Consider the following 15,599-nt stretch of genomic DNA (forward strand, 5'->3'; position numbering starts at 1 on the left):
TACACTATCTATTAAACCAATACATTAAAATCTCAACTTAATCCCATAATAATAAAGCAATCATGAATCAGCCCCATCATCACTTAACATCAAAACCTGATTGGAACAAGTCTTTACATCATTTGAAAGATAGCAAATTTGTCCTTCAGAGGAAAGAGGTACCTTATAGTATGGGTTTCACAACTAAGAAGTAGCACTTTTAGGCCACTAATCCTTAATCTTACACAAATTGGGGACACTCTATATTCTCTTTTTGAAAGAATGCACAAGATAGCATCCATCTATTTGGGAAAAAGATAGTTCTGAAGAAACATGAAAGTCAAACCAAATAAGGCTTCATAGTTAGCCTTACTTCAGATTGGCTATTGGCAACCAATGTATCCTGGTGTTAAATCTTTACCTCATTAGCAGCCAGGTAACTGCATTTTGGTTCAGGTTTCCATATTATTCTCAAATGCAGAGACATTTGACCTATGTAGAGTTTGTTATAGTAGTCTAATTATTTAATGATGAGGGGCACATCATTGTTGTTAGATTTCCTGTGTATGTCAAAGGAGAGTGATTTACTTTTTGAGACCTAGCAAGAAAAAACAAAACTTGAGAGAGCCATCTGCTTAGAAATTGGCTGTTGGAAAAGATAAGATTAGATAAAATTTCAGAGAACAGACAAATATCATTGAGGACAACCTAGAAAAAGAGTTATTTCCCTCTTGTCCTTCTTCTTCTTCTTAGAAAAGAAATGAGATGTGTTAAAAATATTTTTAGCTGTATAGAACTGTATATGTATTATTTGTTGAGCTAAGGACACTGTACATATTAAATATCACTGTAAAAAGAGAAGTGTGTTTGTGTGTTTGGAATGTTTTCAGGAAGCCTTGTAGAAATAAAGAAATAAATTTAATAAATCTGTTGCATATAGACATTTGGAGAAAAGCATTCTTACTGGAAATAGGCCATCATATTATGTATATATAAATAAAGGCTGCACTGAATATTTTCTATTTTAATGTAAATATTGCTCATTTATGAACATATTTAGCTCAACAAAAATATATTTGGGGATGGAATGAAGGATGTTTATTAGATGAAATTGTTTGCACATATTTATATCAAATATTTGAATGCTGTTTGTTTGTTTTCAGAGTGAGCACTGTATAGTTAACCCGAAACAGGTTAACTATACAATGCTCACTTCTGTACCTCTTAATCTGTCTATGGTTGACATTATGATTAATTTCTCTGCCCAGCATTTGTAAACAGTAATGTGAGGCTTGTTGCAAGGACAAATTGGTAAGAAATTCTAAAGCACTGTTAAATAGTATCTTGTAAAACTTTTAATATTTTTTGCCGGATCATAGAAGCAATAGAATCTATTCAAGCACAACAATAAAGCAAGATTCCCTCAGAATAAGTGTTTTAGTAGCAAGGAAGTTAAAGGTTGTCACTCCATTTTTTTTAAACAAGTATAGCTAATGGATTACTTATTTTTTATTTCTCTCTATAGGATGGAAAAGTCAGAATCAATACAAGAAAATGTAAAGGTAGAATCACTGAGGTGGTTTCACTTTTAATAAAAATAATCTTTTATTTATTCCTTTCTTGGAATGAGAAAGATGGCCTTTGATTTATGACATGCATTGGATTAAATCAACAACTTTATTGCTCAGGTCAGGCATGTCAAACTGCCGGCCTGCGGGCCAGATGCGTCACGCCGAAACCACGCCTACCCCATTGGCGGCAATGGGGGAAAAGACATGATACATTGTGTGATGTCGCAAGTTTAACATGCCTGGCTTAGATCATCTAATCTATGAATAATTCTTTCTAGGCTGCTAGTTCCTTCTAACCTTCTTCCAGAACTCATAATAAAATCTCCATGCCATGGAGGTGAACAGTGGAAACAAGAGGTCTACAGGGAAACAATTTCTAAAGCCACAGTAATTGATATAATTTGGGACTATCCTACTAAAAAAAAACCCTTAGATCCAGCCAAAATCCTTGAAGGGCTCTCCTATTTATACTGAGAACATGAACTTGGTTGATAAGTCTATCTGACATTGACAATTTTGCTCAATACCATTTATCTAGCATGCTACAGGAATTAAAATTTAATTCCTTGCAGAATGTTTCCAACTTATATGGACAAATAATGCATCATATTTTGGATATGTAGTGGTTTTATTGCTGAAACTCTTTGTAATTGACACTGAATTATTTACTTGTAATTTTAATGATCCTGGTTATCCAGTAATACAATGTTAATTAGGAAAGCTAATTCTAACAGCCATCAGACTGGTTTATTTTTGGCATCATGTTACATAGTTAATTTATATAAACATTTAATTGAGTTCCTTATTAAAATTCAGGAGAGGGCATAAGCCATTGTGAAGATAATTATAGTTAAGAAAAAGCTGTTTTCACATATGTTCTGGCTCTATTTGAGATTTTTGCCTCAGGAACCTGTTTATATAGAATATAAAATTGTTTTAGTGATGGCAATATTATGACTTGACTAGAAGATACTTCTTGGTCTCCATGCTATGATCTTCCTTGAAGAAACCAAGCAAGTACTTAGAATAGTGCACACTTCCAACACAGTAAATATAAATGCAAATCTCTTATGCTAATACTTATATTTTACTGATTTTCTTTCATTAATATGAGAATTTGCATTTAACACAGAAACTAATTCTAATTACAGCTGCATTCATCAAAACAGAGATCTTAAGAAATAATTCTTTTGCTATTAACATATATAGCTGAAATCAACTAACAGATTATTTTGCATAAACATTGCGTAGCTTTTATCTTTGCAAAGAAAGAAAAAGAAATAATACTTTGCCCATCTGCTTACTCTCTGTCATTTAACCTGAGCTTGATAGAATCTCCTTCCTAAAAAAACATCAGGGGCACCTTTAAAGCATCAACATTTCTCAGTCTAATATTTGATCCAGCTTCTGGCCTACATTTCTCCGTGCTTGCTCTCTCTTTACAGAAGTTAGATTTGAGCAATTCTACCAAATTGTAATTTACAAAGACTGTCATTGAAGTGCTACAGCATCGCTTCATTTTCCCTTTAAAGTGAGCATAGGGACAACTTTGAAACTTCTCTTATAGCAACTGACTGGCTTGTTTCAAAGTTTACCAGACAAAAAGCACAGACCCCAAAAATAGTAGTAATGTCTAGATATGGATTTCTACATTCCTCTCGTGGCCACTGAAAAGAACATGGATAACTTCAACAGAGGTTTTTCTTGTTTAGAAGAGGATGCAGTTAACACTATGATGCTCTGAAAAAAATTTAAGGCCTTCAGTGGAAAAAGTAATAGTTACACAGATGTGGAAAAAAATCATACAGTCTGATGATTTTGCAAAGAGATGCTTAAAAAGAGAGGCATAGTAGCATATCATTAGTAGTAATGATAATTTAGTACAGACTGCCAGTCCATGGACCGGCACCAGTCTGTGGCATGCCAGCAACTGGTCCGTGCAAACAAGTAAAGCCCCATCCATGGGATGAGGCAGCACACAAAACCACATCCCCTCCGGTCAGTGAAAAAATCTTTCTCCATGGAACTGGACCCTGGTGCCCAAAAGGTGGGGGAAGGGCCACTGGTTTAGTACTTAATCTCAAGGCAACGTGATAATCAAAGAGTGAAAGCAAGGTGCCATTTTAGCGTATCTGGAACATATTTTTGTAATTTATGAATAAATAAAGCTGATCTCTATACATCTAAAAGGAGGAATTAGTTTTTCAGGGTCACAACATCTAGCTTCCAGGGCTTTTCCAGTACTGCAAATGAAGAGATAAATGATACAACAGTCACGGTAGGAATGTCGTGATTATTTCTCGTGCTTTTTGTTGCAAAAGTAGGGGACTACAATGAGACACTGTAAGTTTTGGAAAATGAAATTATTGACCCACTCTCTATTGCAGGTCCAACAAAAAAACCCTCCTTTCCCTTTATTTGCATCTCAAGGAAAAACTTATTTGTGCTACGAAAAACTTTCTTAAAATGCAGACTTTAAAGATTTATTTTTTTTCTACACACAATGTCATGGGAAGAAAGAATTAAACCTTTCCCTGTCTCAAAACTACTTATGTATCAGAAAAGCCACTGTATGCTATAATAACATTCACAAATTTGATCTATTTGCTCTGGCAAAATGTTGGCTGTGTGCCTAAGAGGGTGACGAATGATCGTCTTGTAGTCCCTCTTCAATGTAAATGTATATGTATCTCTCTCTCTCTCTCTCTCTCTCTCTCTCTCTCTCTCTCTCTCTCTCTCTCTCTCTCTGTGTGTGTGTGTGTGTGTGTATCTCAACTCAATTGTGCAAACTCTGACAAAAACTTTCATCTCCATTTTTTGGTGGATAAACTGTTCCAATTCCACTCAATATCAATCAGTCTTGATTGTGAACATGACAAAAGCACTAAAGTGTCTAGCTTCTTTTTGCAAAGTATTGATTAAAAAATAAAACAAATGCCAAGAGGTTTACCTGCCATATTAAATGAAGGAGAAATAAGTATTCATATATATATATATATATATATATATAATTTGAGTCCTCTTTTCAGGATGGACTGGAGTATTTCCATGGAGTGAAAATATTGAAGTACAAATGTCAAGTATTCCATCATTTGTGTTCAAATGAGATTGACTATGATTTGTTTCCCTGCAAAGACCAGGCCATTTGTTTTCTTTATGGGATACAAATCTAAACACTCAACTGGGAATTAGTTGTACTGGGAAACTACATTTGAAAACTCAGTTTTCAAATATGTCTGAAATGCATCTCTTTGAATTAGTATCGTGGTAATTCCTCTAGATTATTTTCTCAGTCTGTTTCTGAAATTATTTCTTGTTTTACCCCTTACAGCAGACATGTCAAACACAAGGCCCGGGGGCCAGATCCGGCGCGCAAAATGGTTTCATGCGGCCCATGAAGCCATCCTGGAAACAGTGAGGGAACAGCCCCCGCTGCCTTGGCCCTGGCCCAGAGACCCCCCTTCTGCCAGAGACCCTCAGATCTGTCCTACTCCTGCCTAGGCCCCCATAGGCACCCTTGATGCGAACGATGTAGAGCTGGCCACACTCACCCAGTAGGCCATACATACTCTAGCCACGCCCTCCCAGTAGGCCACGCCCACCCTGGCCATACCCACCCAGCCCCCCCGAGGGCAACCGCAATGCTGATGCGGCCCTCAATGAAATTGAGTTTGACACCCCTGCCTTACAGGCATCCCAATAATTCTATGAGATCACTTCAAATCAGGCTAGCTAAAAATATGATGTAGGTGTTTTATTACTTGAGTTTCTTCCATAATAGTATTCTTTGTTTGGTGTCAATGATGATAATAGTTTACTAGACAATACATAGTAGAGCGTCTGCAAACCGTTTTGAATTTTTAATATTTATGCATAAATATAACTTACAACATGATCCATTTTCACAGAACTAGATAAAGAGAATCCAATTAAACAAACTTGTAAAAAAACATTACACTTATCATTTATTTATTAAGGAAAATAATCCAAAATTATGTATTTCATGATACATTTGCCCTTGACACAGATACTGTGAAAATGTATTACTTTACTATCCCAAAGGTCCTTTTTCAAAAGGCAACTGGACTTTCTTTGCTTTTGCCTGAAGATGTTTTGCTTCTCATTCAGGAAGCGGAAGAAGCTTCTTGGAAGAGAAGCGAAATGTCTTCAAGCAAAAACAAAGAAAGGCCAGTTGACTTTTGAAAAAGTATCTTTGGGATGACCATGACCTGGATGACTGAGAATCTCCAGAGACGTATTATTTTACTACTTATTTTGGAGGGATAGGTAGGTTCTGCCGCTTTATTTTATCTCTGTCCTGATATTACCTGTAGAATTGCTAAAATTGTGCTTCTGTGTTAATCACCGTCTTAATAAATTCAATAAATTCCAACTTTATACATTCAAATCATTACTTTGATCCATAGGTACAAATTATGAAATATTTCATGGTATAATTTAATTGGAATATTATTGCCTTCCTTGAATATCTTTTAGGGCAAAATGTATCAATAATTTTTTTTGTTTAACATTATTTCACTTACTCCTGTCTTCTCATCGAAGATTTTGATTCCTCCAAAGGAGATGGTTAGAAATATTTTCTGTTTATGTTCACCTTTTGAACGAGATGCAGCAACAATTCCCTGTTGGAAGAAAATAAGTATTTCACACTCAAAATAATTTCATTTTTTTTCTTCTGAGTGTTCTCATATTAGGAAATGTTCCCATTGCCTTCAGGTTAGAAATTTGGGAGGATTTATTTTATTTATGTGAATAAAATTGTACTATGCAATATGCATATTTATTATGCACACTGAACACTGATTTCAGTGTATAGGTTTGTTTCAAAATCTTCCAGTTTATGGAAGTGGAATGAAGCTGCAAAAAGAGCTGAGTGAATGCATACCATATGAATCCAGGATGTTCTGATTATTTTGACATATCAAAATTATGTAATTAATGGTCTAAGTTAGGAAGCTGTAATTAATTTCTATTGCTTCTCTTTTTTTGCAATAAATATTATCCCACTATTCACTAAATTAGGGGGATAACACTGCTTCCAAGCAGATTATCCTATCTACTCATAGAGGAAATCCTTTACACACTTATATAAATCTGTGAAATGTGAAAATAGTTGTTTGACATTTTCTGACAACAAAAAAAATGCTGTTAAAAGAAAGGAAGACTGGGGACATATTTGTTGAAACAGATATTTCCAAAGATTAGCCATTGATACAGTTGTTTAACACATTTTGTAATGCTTAATAAGCTTTTCAACTTCACCCTTTCATTTGCTAATCTTTTGTCCTCCCCTAATCTTTATACACTTCTTTCTTTCCATATCTTTTTCCTTCTCTTACAGTAGTTGTCCCTCCAACATACACTATTCTCTCTCTCTCCCCATCCATCCATCCATCTATCTATCCAGCTATCCAGCCAGCCATCCGTCCGTGCTTTTTGGTCCTCTATGTTGGAAGGAAATAACAACAATAATCATAATATCCTATTTTATGCATCTCAAAGTGCCTATTACATAAATGCTTCCACTTCTTTTTCTCACAAAAACAATCATATAAAGTAAACTAGGCTGAGAAAGAGTGACTGGCCCAATGTCACCCAGTTCTCATGCCTATGAGATGATGAGAATACATGATAAACCTTTTCTATACAGCTCCTTAGTCTCTATAATATACCTAATTAGTTCTATGGAACATATCTGTATGTAGTGGGGTGCCCCAGGGCTCTGTTCTGGGCCCAATGCTCTTCAACATCTTCATCAACGATTTGGACGAAGGGATAAATGGGGAACTCATCAAATTTGCAGACGAAACCAAGCTGGCAGGAATAGCCAACACTCCAGAAGACAGGCTTAAGATACAGGAGGATCTGGACAGACTTGAACACTGGGCGCTATCTAACAAAATGAAATTCAATGGTGAAAAAAGTAAGGTTCTATATTTAGGCAAGAAAAACCAAATGTACAGGTATAGTATAGGGTGTACCTTGCTCAATACTAGTAACTGTGAGAGGGATCTCGGAGTCCTAGTGGACTTAAATATGAGCCAGCAATGTGCTGCAGCTGCCAAAAAAGCCAACACAGTGGTAGGCTGCATTAACAGAGGAATAGAATCAAGATCATGAATGCCTTGGTAAGGCATTAGAATACTGCATCCAGTTTTGGTCACCACGATGTAAAAAAGATGTTGAGACTCTAGAAAGAGTACAGAGTAGAACAACAAAGATGATTAGGGGACTGGAGACTAAAACGTATAAGGAACGGCTGCTGGAATTGTGTATGTCTAGTTTAATGAAGAGAAGGATGAGGGGGGACATGATAGCAGTGTTCTAATATCTCAGGGGCTGCCACAAAGAGGAGGGACTCAAGCTATTCTCCAAAGCGCCCAAAGGCAGGACAAGAAGCAATGGATGGAAACTAATCAAGGAGAGAAGCAACTTAGAACTAAGGAGAAGCTTCCTGACAGTTAGAACAATTAACCAGTGGAACAACCTGCCTCCAGAAGTGGTGAATGCTCCAACACTGGAAGTTTTTAAGAAGAGACTGGACAGCCATTTGTCCAAAATGGTATAGGGGTTCCTGCCTGAGCAGGGGGTTGGACTAGATGACCTCTAAGGTCCCTTCTAACTTTATTATTATTATTATTATTATTATTATTATTATTATTATTATTATTATTATTATTATTTCTTTGAGTCTGTGTGTATATGTTTGTGTAGGGGAGGAAATGATTAGTATACGTAAACAACCATGAATTTTACTATTATTTCAATTAATTTTAAACAATAATTAATTATTTATTGAATTCAGTATTATTGTTCTGTGCCAATTGTGCCAATTCTTCTCTTTTTTGGATTACAAGTTTTAGCAAACGAGGCTGCAGAAATCATTTAAAGAGTTGGTATAGGCGGGAAACACATTACTTTCAAATCTACAGTGCAGGCAATTTTTTTCCAGGCTCATAAGGCTGCTGCATGTGTGTATGTATTATTACCTTTCTCCCTTACAAACAGACAGGTAAGTCTGGAAAAGGCATTCTCATTTTCAAAGAGCAGTGTTCCATACATGCTTCTCTATTCTGTTGAGCATGATTATTACAGTATTTCCTGAGCCCTAATATATATTACTGTATATACAGAGACATGTTTGTTTGTGTAGTTGATGTATATGGCTGCCCATTTTGTAACAGTGAGTCTATATAATAACTTCCAATACATAATAATTTTCAGGTTGATTTTAGCTGAAGTTGGCCAGTCTAGGTTGACTAGGTTTGGAATTGGCGAATACATAGTATTTTTATCAGTGTGGATAGCATTCCTTTTGGGATAGGGGATGTATTTACCAGAAGGAGAAAAAAAAGATGGGCATGGTTAACATCAGACTCGAAACCAAGAAAGTTACAATGAGATTCTTCTAAGCAGTTTCTTTTATTGTTTCTCACCTACAGACAAAATTCTTGCCAAACTAAAGCAGATTCCTTACACCATAAAATATACACTCTGGAAACTATTAAGGGAGAAGCAATCTTGACCTTTTTTCTCCCATATAGTGCTGTCTCTTGCTACTCTGGAATGCACTCCCTCCGTCCTGTCCCATCCCATCCCATCCCATCTAGTAATATGTAATGAATTACGACTCACAACCAGAAGTCTCCAGAAGTCAAATCTAAGGATAGTGGTGCAATGAGTAATTAAGATTAGAAGGCAAAGAAGAAGAAAGGAGTATAGAAAAAGCTGAAGGCAATACTGGAAAAAAGACATGCCAGTGACCAGATTGATTATGCCTATAAAACACTTGAATGCAATAGGAATCCCTTTATACACTATTCTTTCTCATAAAGTTCTCATTTATAACATAGATGGATAGAATCAATCTTTATAACCATTCGTTATATATTACTAAAACTTCTGATGTCATTACCTTTAACTGGGCAAAATAGTGTATCATAGGGCAACAATATTTAAACCAAGGTACCTCAAATGGGATAACTTAAAGAACGTGTCCAAAATCTTGGACCCACAATTCCTGAGAGAATGAAATTTGGGGACATTGTGGCTGTTTGAATCCTACTGCCTGTTGCTGTGTTCAGAAGATCTTGCCACAGAAGATCTTGATGGAAGGAAGCAACAAAGGGAGGGACAGAGGAAGATTTTTAATTCCCACTGCCACCTTCCCACAAAGGAGGAAAGAAAGATTTGTATCTCTCTGCCAGAGGCCCAAAAGGAAACTCAGTGGGGAAGCTGGTGGGAAGTCAGAGGTTGCTCCAGCTCCCATTGCTTTTTTGCCCCCTTGTGGTCATTTTGTTTCTCTGTTTAAGTACGGAAATATCTCTTGAAATGATGATGCAATGTGGCACTAGTTGTCTAGTTTACTATACAGGTCATGATCCTGACAATTTGTTGATGGACTGGGCGATAATTCTTAACCAAATGTTTGTGGCTTATGATGCTTGACAAATTGGCTCTAACTGAACCTAACACAAGCTTATAGTAGAATAGCTATAAATAAAAAGTAAATATGGAAAGTAGACAAATCTAAGTGGATAGCAAAATTGAAGAAGAAAAGTAAATAGTAAAATAGTAAAAAGTAAAAATCTGACAGAAGGAGTAGAATAGGCATGAATAAGAACAGGCTTGAAAAGGGCAAGACAATTGTAGGTTTCTACTATAAAATATGGGAATATATACTGAACTGTTAGCATATTTTTCTTCCAATTGGGCTCTCATTATTTATGTTTCTCAAATTAGATTCAATACTTTGGGTCTTTGTATGGGTATTTCTTATTACATTGGTACCATGGAAACAGATTCTTAGAGTAATTTCTCAATGCAGTAATCCTTTGTAATATGAATATGAAAAGTACAGGGTCCATATTTTGTGTGCTTTATTTTAATTCATCAACATTTCATTTTATCCACTGAGGTAAACAACTTTGTCAGACTATGGTGCATGTGCTTTCCAATGACTAATCTCAGCCCTTCATTTAAAGTAAGCTCTTTAATTGCCTAGTACTGCTTACTCACTGACTTAACTCTGCATGTATCTCTGGGAGAGCCCGTCATTCATAGGTTACCTTAAACTCAAGGCAACAACAAAACGTATATTTCCTACAACATATTCTCCTCATCCTTTTAAAAAAAATCTTTGGAACAGAATGACCCACTAAATCTATTACATTCATATGATTTATAACATTTTTATTCACATCTATATGGAGACATATAAAAATAAGGCAGGGATAGATAGTTCTCTCCTGCTTTTACAGGGTTTCAATTCAAGGTCATTTCACATAAGAAAATACTTTCTCACGCAACACAGTTAAACTAGGGAATTCACAGCCAGCTGCTGCAGTAATAGCAGCCAATTTGAATGCTTTTTAAAAAAAGTATTGGAGAATCAGTCTTCAATAGCTACTAATATTGATGGCTGTTTACTACTTCCTGAATCATCGGCAGCATGCCATAAATGCTGATTACTTCAGAAGAGACAATGGAAGGAACTGTTGACTTCTAATTCAAGTCCGTGAGCGTCTCAAATTAATCCAGTTGGCTAAAATGTGACACAAAATGTTGGTGTCAGGCCTACAGAACTACAGAATAACAGAGTTGAAGGGGACCTAGGAGGTCTTCTAGTCCAACCCCCCCCTGCTCAAACAGGAGACTCTATACCATTCTAGAGAAATAGCTGTCCTGTGGGGGGAAAAATTGGTCTTACTAAGGCTTTATAGAGCAGTACTAATTACTTCATGTGATCTTGATTCTGTCCCTCTGTAAATGCAACCTAGATTTGTATTGGCTTTTTTAGCTGCTGGTCCATACTACTGGCTCATATTTAAGTGATTTAAGACTCCAAGATCTTTCTCACAGTTACTGCTATTGAACCAGGTTTCACATAATCTCTACCTGTACATTTGGTTTTTCTTGCCTATGTGTAAAATCTTACTTTTCTCTACATTGAATTTCATTTTGTTAGATAGGGCCCAGTGTTCAAGTCTGTCGACATCCATCTGGATCTTGAGCCTATCTTCTGGGGTGTTGGTTACTCCTGCCAGTTTCATGTAGACTGAAAAATTGATGCGTTCTCCTTCCATTCTCTAATCTAAATTAAGCTTTCTAATAATTAAGCTTTCTAAGATGGCGGATGTGTCGAGCTGAGCTCTGTGAGCTCCGTGAGTTTGGCGTGGATTGGTGGTCTTGGAGGGCACCCTTGGGAGTGCATAATGCCTCCATGTTAGGGCTGGGTGATCAGACTGCTTTGCCATCCCTGCTTCTTGGGGTGTCGGTGCCCTCCATATCGGTGAGAGGTGACTGTAGGTCTTGCTTGGAGATCATGGCTCTGGCTCCGTTTGAAACGCCGCGGCTTGAAACGCCCGATAAGCTGTTTTTCGGGGCGGATAGAGCCGCGGCTTGAATCGATCAGAAACAGCTTGTAATGGCTGTAGGAACTGCGATGGGAGTGAATGCTCCAGCCTGGAACGCTTGGAATGGCTGGAGAAGCTGGAGGAGAAGCTGGAGGAACTGCGGCAAGAGCGAATGCTGCCGGAGGAGCCTTGGCTTGAAAACGCCCCAGTCAGCTGGTTTTTGGGGCAGATAGAGCCATGGCCCCGAATGACCGGAACAACTGGAGGAACTGCGGCATGGGTGAAGGCTGCCGGAGGAGCCGCGGTGTGGGTAATGCTGTGGGTTGCCCAGCGCAGAATCCTGCATGGCGGCCCTTCCACAACGTTTCTTGCTGCGGACTACCAGGCGACAGAGACCATTTTGGTTTGGGGCCTGTGGAACATCAATGGAATACTCCTATCTACTCCTCGCTTGCTCCTATTTACTACCTGCCGCTATTTACTCCCCATTTGTTAAAGCAGCCATTGGAGACCATCGAGGAGAAGATCAGGATGGTGCTGGTCCAGTGCTATTAATTAAGATCTGCTGCCTTTAAGAGATCCGAGGCAGCTTGGGCTGCTTTCCAGGTTCTTGACTGGCTGGGTGGTGCATTGGCTGCCTGCCTAGCAACAGCCTTTCAATCATGGCCTGGAGTTATGGCTTTCAAGTTGGGCTGGGCTTATCACCTATATGGAGTTGGACTCTTGCATGCTGTTTCTCTTGTCCCCCAAAGACTCAGGAGGACCCGGGGTGAAGAGTCGCTGTGAGAGGGCGGCTCAGTTTCTTCTCCATCTACAACCTTTCCAGATGTGAGAGATCCGTGAGGTCGGGGTGAGAGAACGACTGCTGACTGGTTCTGGGGTACCCAGCGCAAGTGAGAGTCGGTGCTGGATTGGTGGTTTTGGACTCATATATTCCTTCTGATTTGATTTGATATCATCTTTTTTCAACATCTGACTGCCATTTCCCAAACTCACATGGCCATTTATGGCACGCTTACATTATTCCGGCATGGACTTATACACCCTCAGGGGTGCTCCCCCCTCCTGGGTGCGTCCCGCCTTCTTTTCTACCTCTCCTCTTGATGACGGACCCAATTGTTGGGACCCTGAGAGATTGCTAGGTATGGATTGGGGTCTCCAGTTTATTGTTAAGAAGAGACCCCTGATCTGTTTTTAGCTAAATTTTTAAGGGGTTAAGGGGGAGGGTTGGGTTGCGGTTTGGGTTGGAATCTGGGGGGCTTCCACCAACCAAATTTCAGTCCAGGCTTGTGACAGGTCGCGATGGGACTGGGCTTGGGTTGGACGCCTCCGGGTCTCTGGAAGGAGGGGTGGGGTTGCGGATCTCCACGACGATTGGGAATGGCAACAGGTGGTTGTACGGGGGGCCGCATCAACACTCGGGAGCACACCCCCGCTATCTTCAAGAGGTGGCGCACTCCGACCCCCCGGTCTTACCCCGTATGGGGATGAGCAGGCACCTGAGCTCAGGCTTGTGTACCTTAATGCCAGATTGGTACAATAAGGCTCCCCTTATCCGTGAGCTGGTTGAGGAGGAGCATGCCGATCTGGCTTGCATTACTGAGTCCTGGCTGGGCCCAGAGGGAGGTGTCCCTCTGACTGAACTTTTGCCCACCAGGTTTCCGTGTGCTTCACCAGCCTCGGGCTCAGGGAAGGGGTGGGGGTGTTGCGGTGGTTGTAAGGGACACAGTGTCCGCGGGAGGCTACTGTTACTCAGATAGTCGGGTGTGAGTCGCTCCTTCTGAGACTTGTCCCTGGGGTTCAGTTGGGCTTGTTGCTGGCGTACCGTTCGCCTACCTGTGTAGTAGCAGCCCTGCCCAAGCTCCTCAACACCCTCTCTGGGTAGGCGGTTGAGTTCCCCAGACTTATGGTTCTGGGGGACTTTAACCAGCCATCCCTGGGAGGTTCGTTGGGGTTGGCTTGGGAGTTCATGACCTCCATGATGGCCATGGACCTGACCCAGGTAATTCAGGGCCCGACTCATGGGGGGGGGTCACACACTCAATCTTATTTTTCTATCTGGACGGTGGCTTGATGATCTGGGAGGGGGATCTCCAGTTATTACCCCCCTGTCATGGACCGATCATCACCTCCTGCGCTGGCCTTCTGCTTCGCCCCCCCTGACGCGGGGTTATGGAACCGACCAGGTGGTTCCGTCCCAGGCGCCTAATGGACCCTGAACGTTTCCAGGAGGCGCTTGGATCTGTGCCTGCCATCTTCGCTCACAGCCCGGTCGATGCCTTAGTGGAAGCCTGGGAAAGGGCGGCCACGGACGCACTCGACCGTGTTGTTCCCATGCGGCCCCTGACCCGGCACAGATCCCGGCGGGCACCATGGTTCTCCATGGAGCTTCGGGAGATGAAGCATCAGAGACAGAGCCTAGAGAGCTGTTGGAGGTCCAGCCGGTCTGAGTCTGATCGATTGCGACTAAGAACCTTCACGAGGTCTTATCTCGCAGCGATGTAGGCAGCGAAGTCTAATCGCCTGGCTGCCCTGTTTGGGGTGACTCGCTCCCTCCTGAACCAGGAGGTGAGGGAGGAGCCCCTGCAGGGTCGTGCCGAGGAATTTAGTCAATATCTGGCGGATAAAATTGCTCAGATTCGGGCCGGATTGGACTCCGACTGGGCAGAGTCTGACGATGGGGAATCGAGCGGTCTTGGGAATATTATTTGGGAAGAATTCGATCCTGTGACTCCAGAAGAAGTGGACAGGATCATGGGGAGGCTGAGTTCCACCACTTGTTTACTGGACCCGTGCCCCTCCTGGCTGGTTTATGCAGCACGGGAGGGGACACGAGGCTGGCTCCAGGCAGTAATAACTGCTTCTTTGAGAGAGGGCAGCTTCCCCGCTGCCTTGAAGGTGGCAGTGGTGAGGCCCCTCCTCAAGAAGTCTGCCCTGGACCCGGCTATTTTAAATAACTATCGTCCGGTCTCCAACCTTCGCTTTTTAGTGAAGGTTGTTGAGAGTGTGGTGGCTCATCAGCTTCCTCTGTTCCTGGAGGAAGCGGATTATCTGGACCCCTACCAATCGGGCTTTAGGCCCGGGTATGGCATTGGTCACACTGGTGAATGATCTCTGGCGAGCTCAGGACAGGGGTTGCTCCTCTGTCCTAGTCCTATTAGACCTCTCAGTGGCTTTTGATACCATCGACTATGGTATCTTACTGCGGCGCCTCAGGGGTTTGGGAGTGGGTGGCACTGTCTTACAGTGGTTCTCCTCCTACCTTCTTGGTTGTTCGCAATCGGTGTTGACAGGGGGACAGAGGTCGGCCTCGAGGCCTCTCGTTTGTGGAGTTCCTCAGGGGTCGGTCCTCTCGCCTCTCCTGTTCAACATCTATATGAAGCTGTTGGGCGAGATTATTCGTGGTTTTGGGGTGGGGTATCATCAGTATGCTGATGATACCCAGCTTTTTATTTCCACCCCAGATCAACTCAGTGATGCCCTCTCCGTGATGTCTCGTTGCCTGGAGGCGGTGAGGGTCTGGATGGGGAGGAACAGGCTTCGTCTAAATCCCGACAAGACTGAGTGGCTGTGTGTACTGGCATCTCGGGTTGTCCATTCTATTCCATCTTTATCTATAGGGGGTGAGGTGTTACCCCCCATAGATAGGGCTTGCAACTTGGGTGTACTCCTT

At 40.9% G+C, this 15,599-nt stretch overlaps 1 protein-coding gene across 2 annotated transcripts in view; it reads right to left on the reverse strand.

Annotated features, from left to right (window-relative positions):
- DAB1 (DAB adaptor protein 1) overlaps positions 1-15,599 on the reverse strand; it is a gene marked incomplete at both ends in the record, with an annotated part of 184,670 nt that overhangs the window by 90,541 nt on the left and 78,530 nt on the right. For both annotated transcript variants that reach the window (XM_083360534.1, XM_083360533.1), the window contains one exon: positions 6,095-6,193. In XM_083360534.1, the coding sequence (XP_083216660.1) occupies positions 6,095-6,193 (99 nt within the window). The remainder of the gene's footprint in view (positions 1-6,094; positions 6,194-15,599) is intronic.

This window comes from Vipera ursinii, assembly GCF_947247035.1.
Source record: "Vipera ursinii genome assembly, chromosome: 3".
NCBI lineage: Eukaryota > Metazoa > Chordata > Lepidosauria > Squamata > Viperidae > Vipera > Vipera ursinii.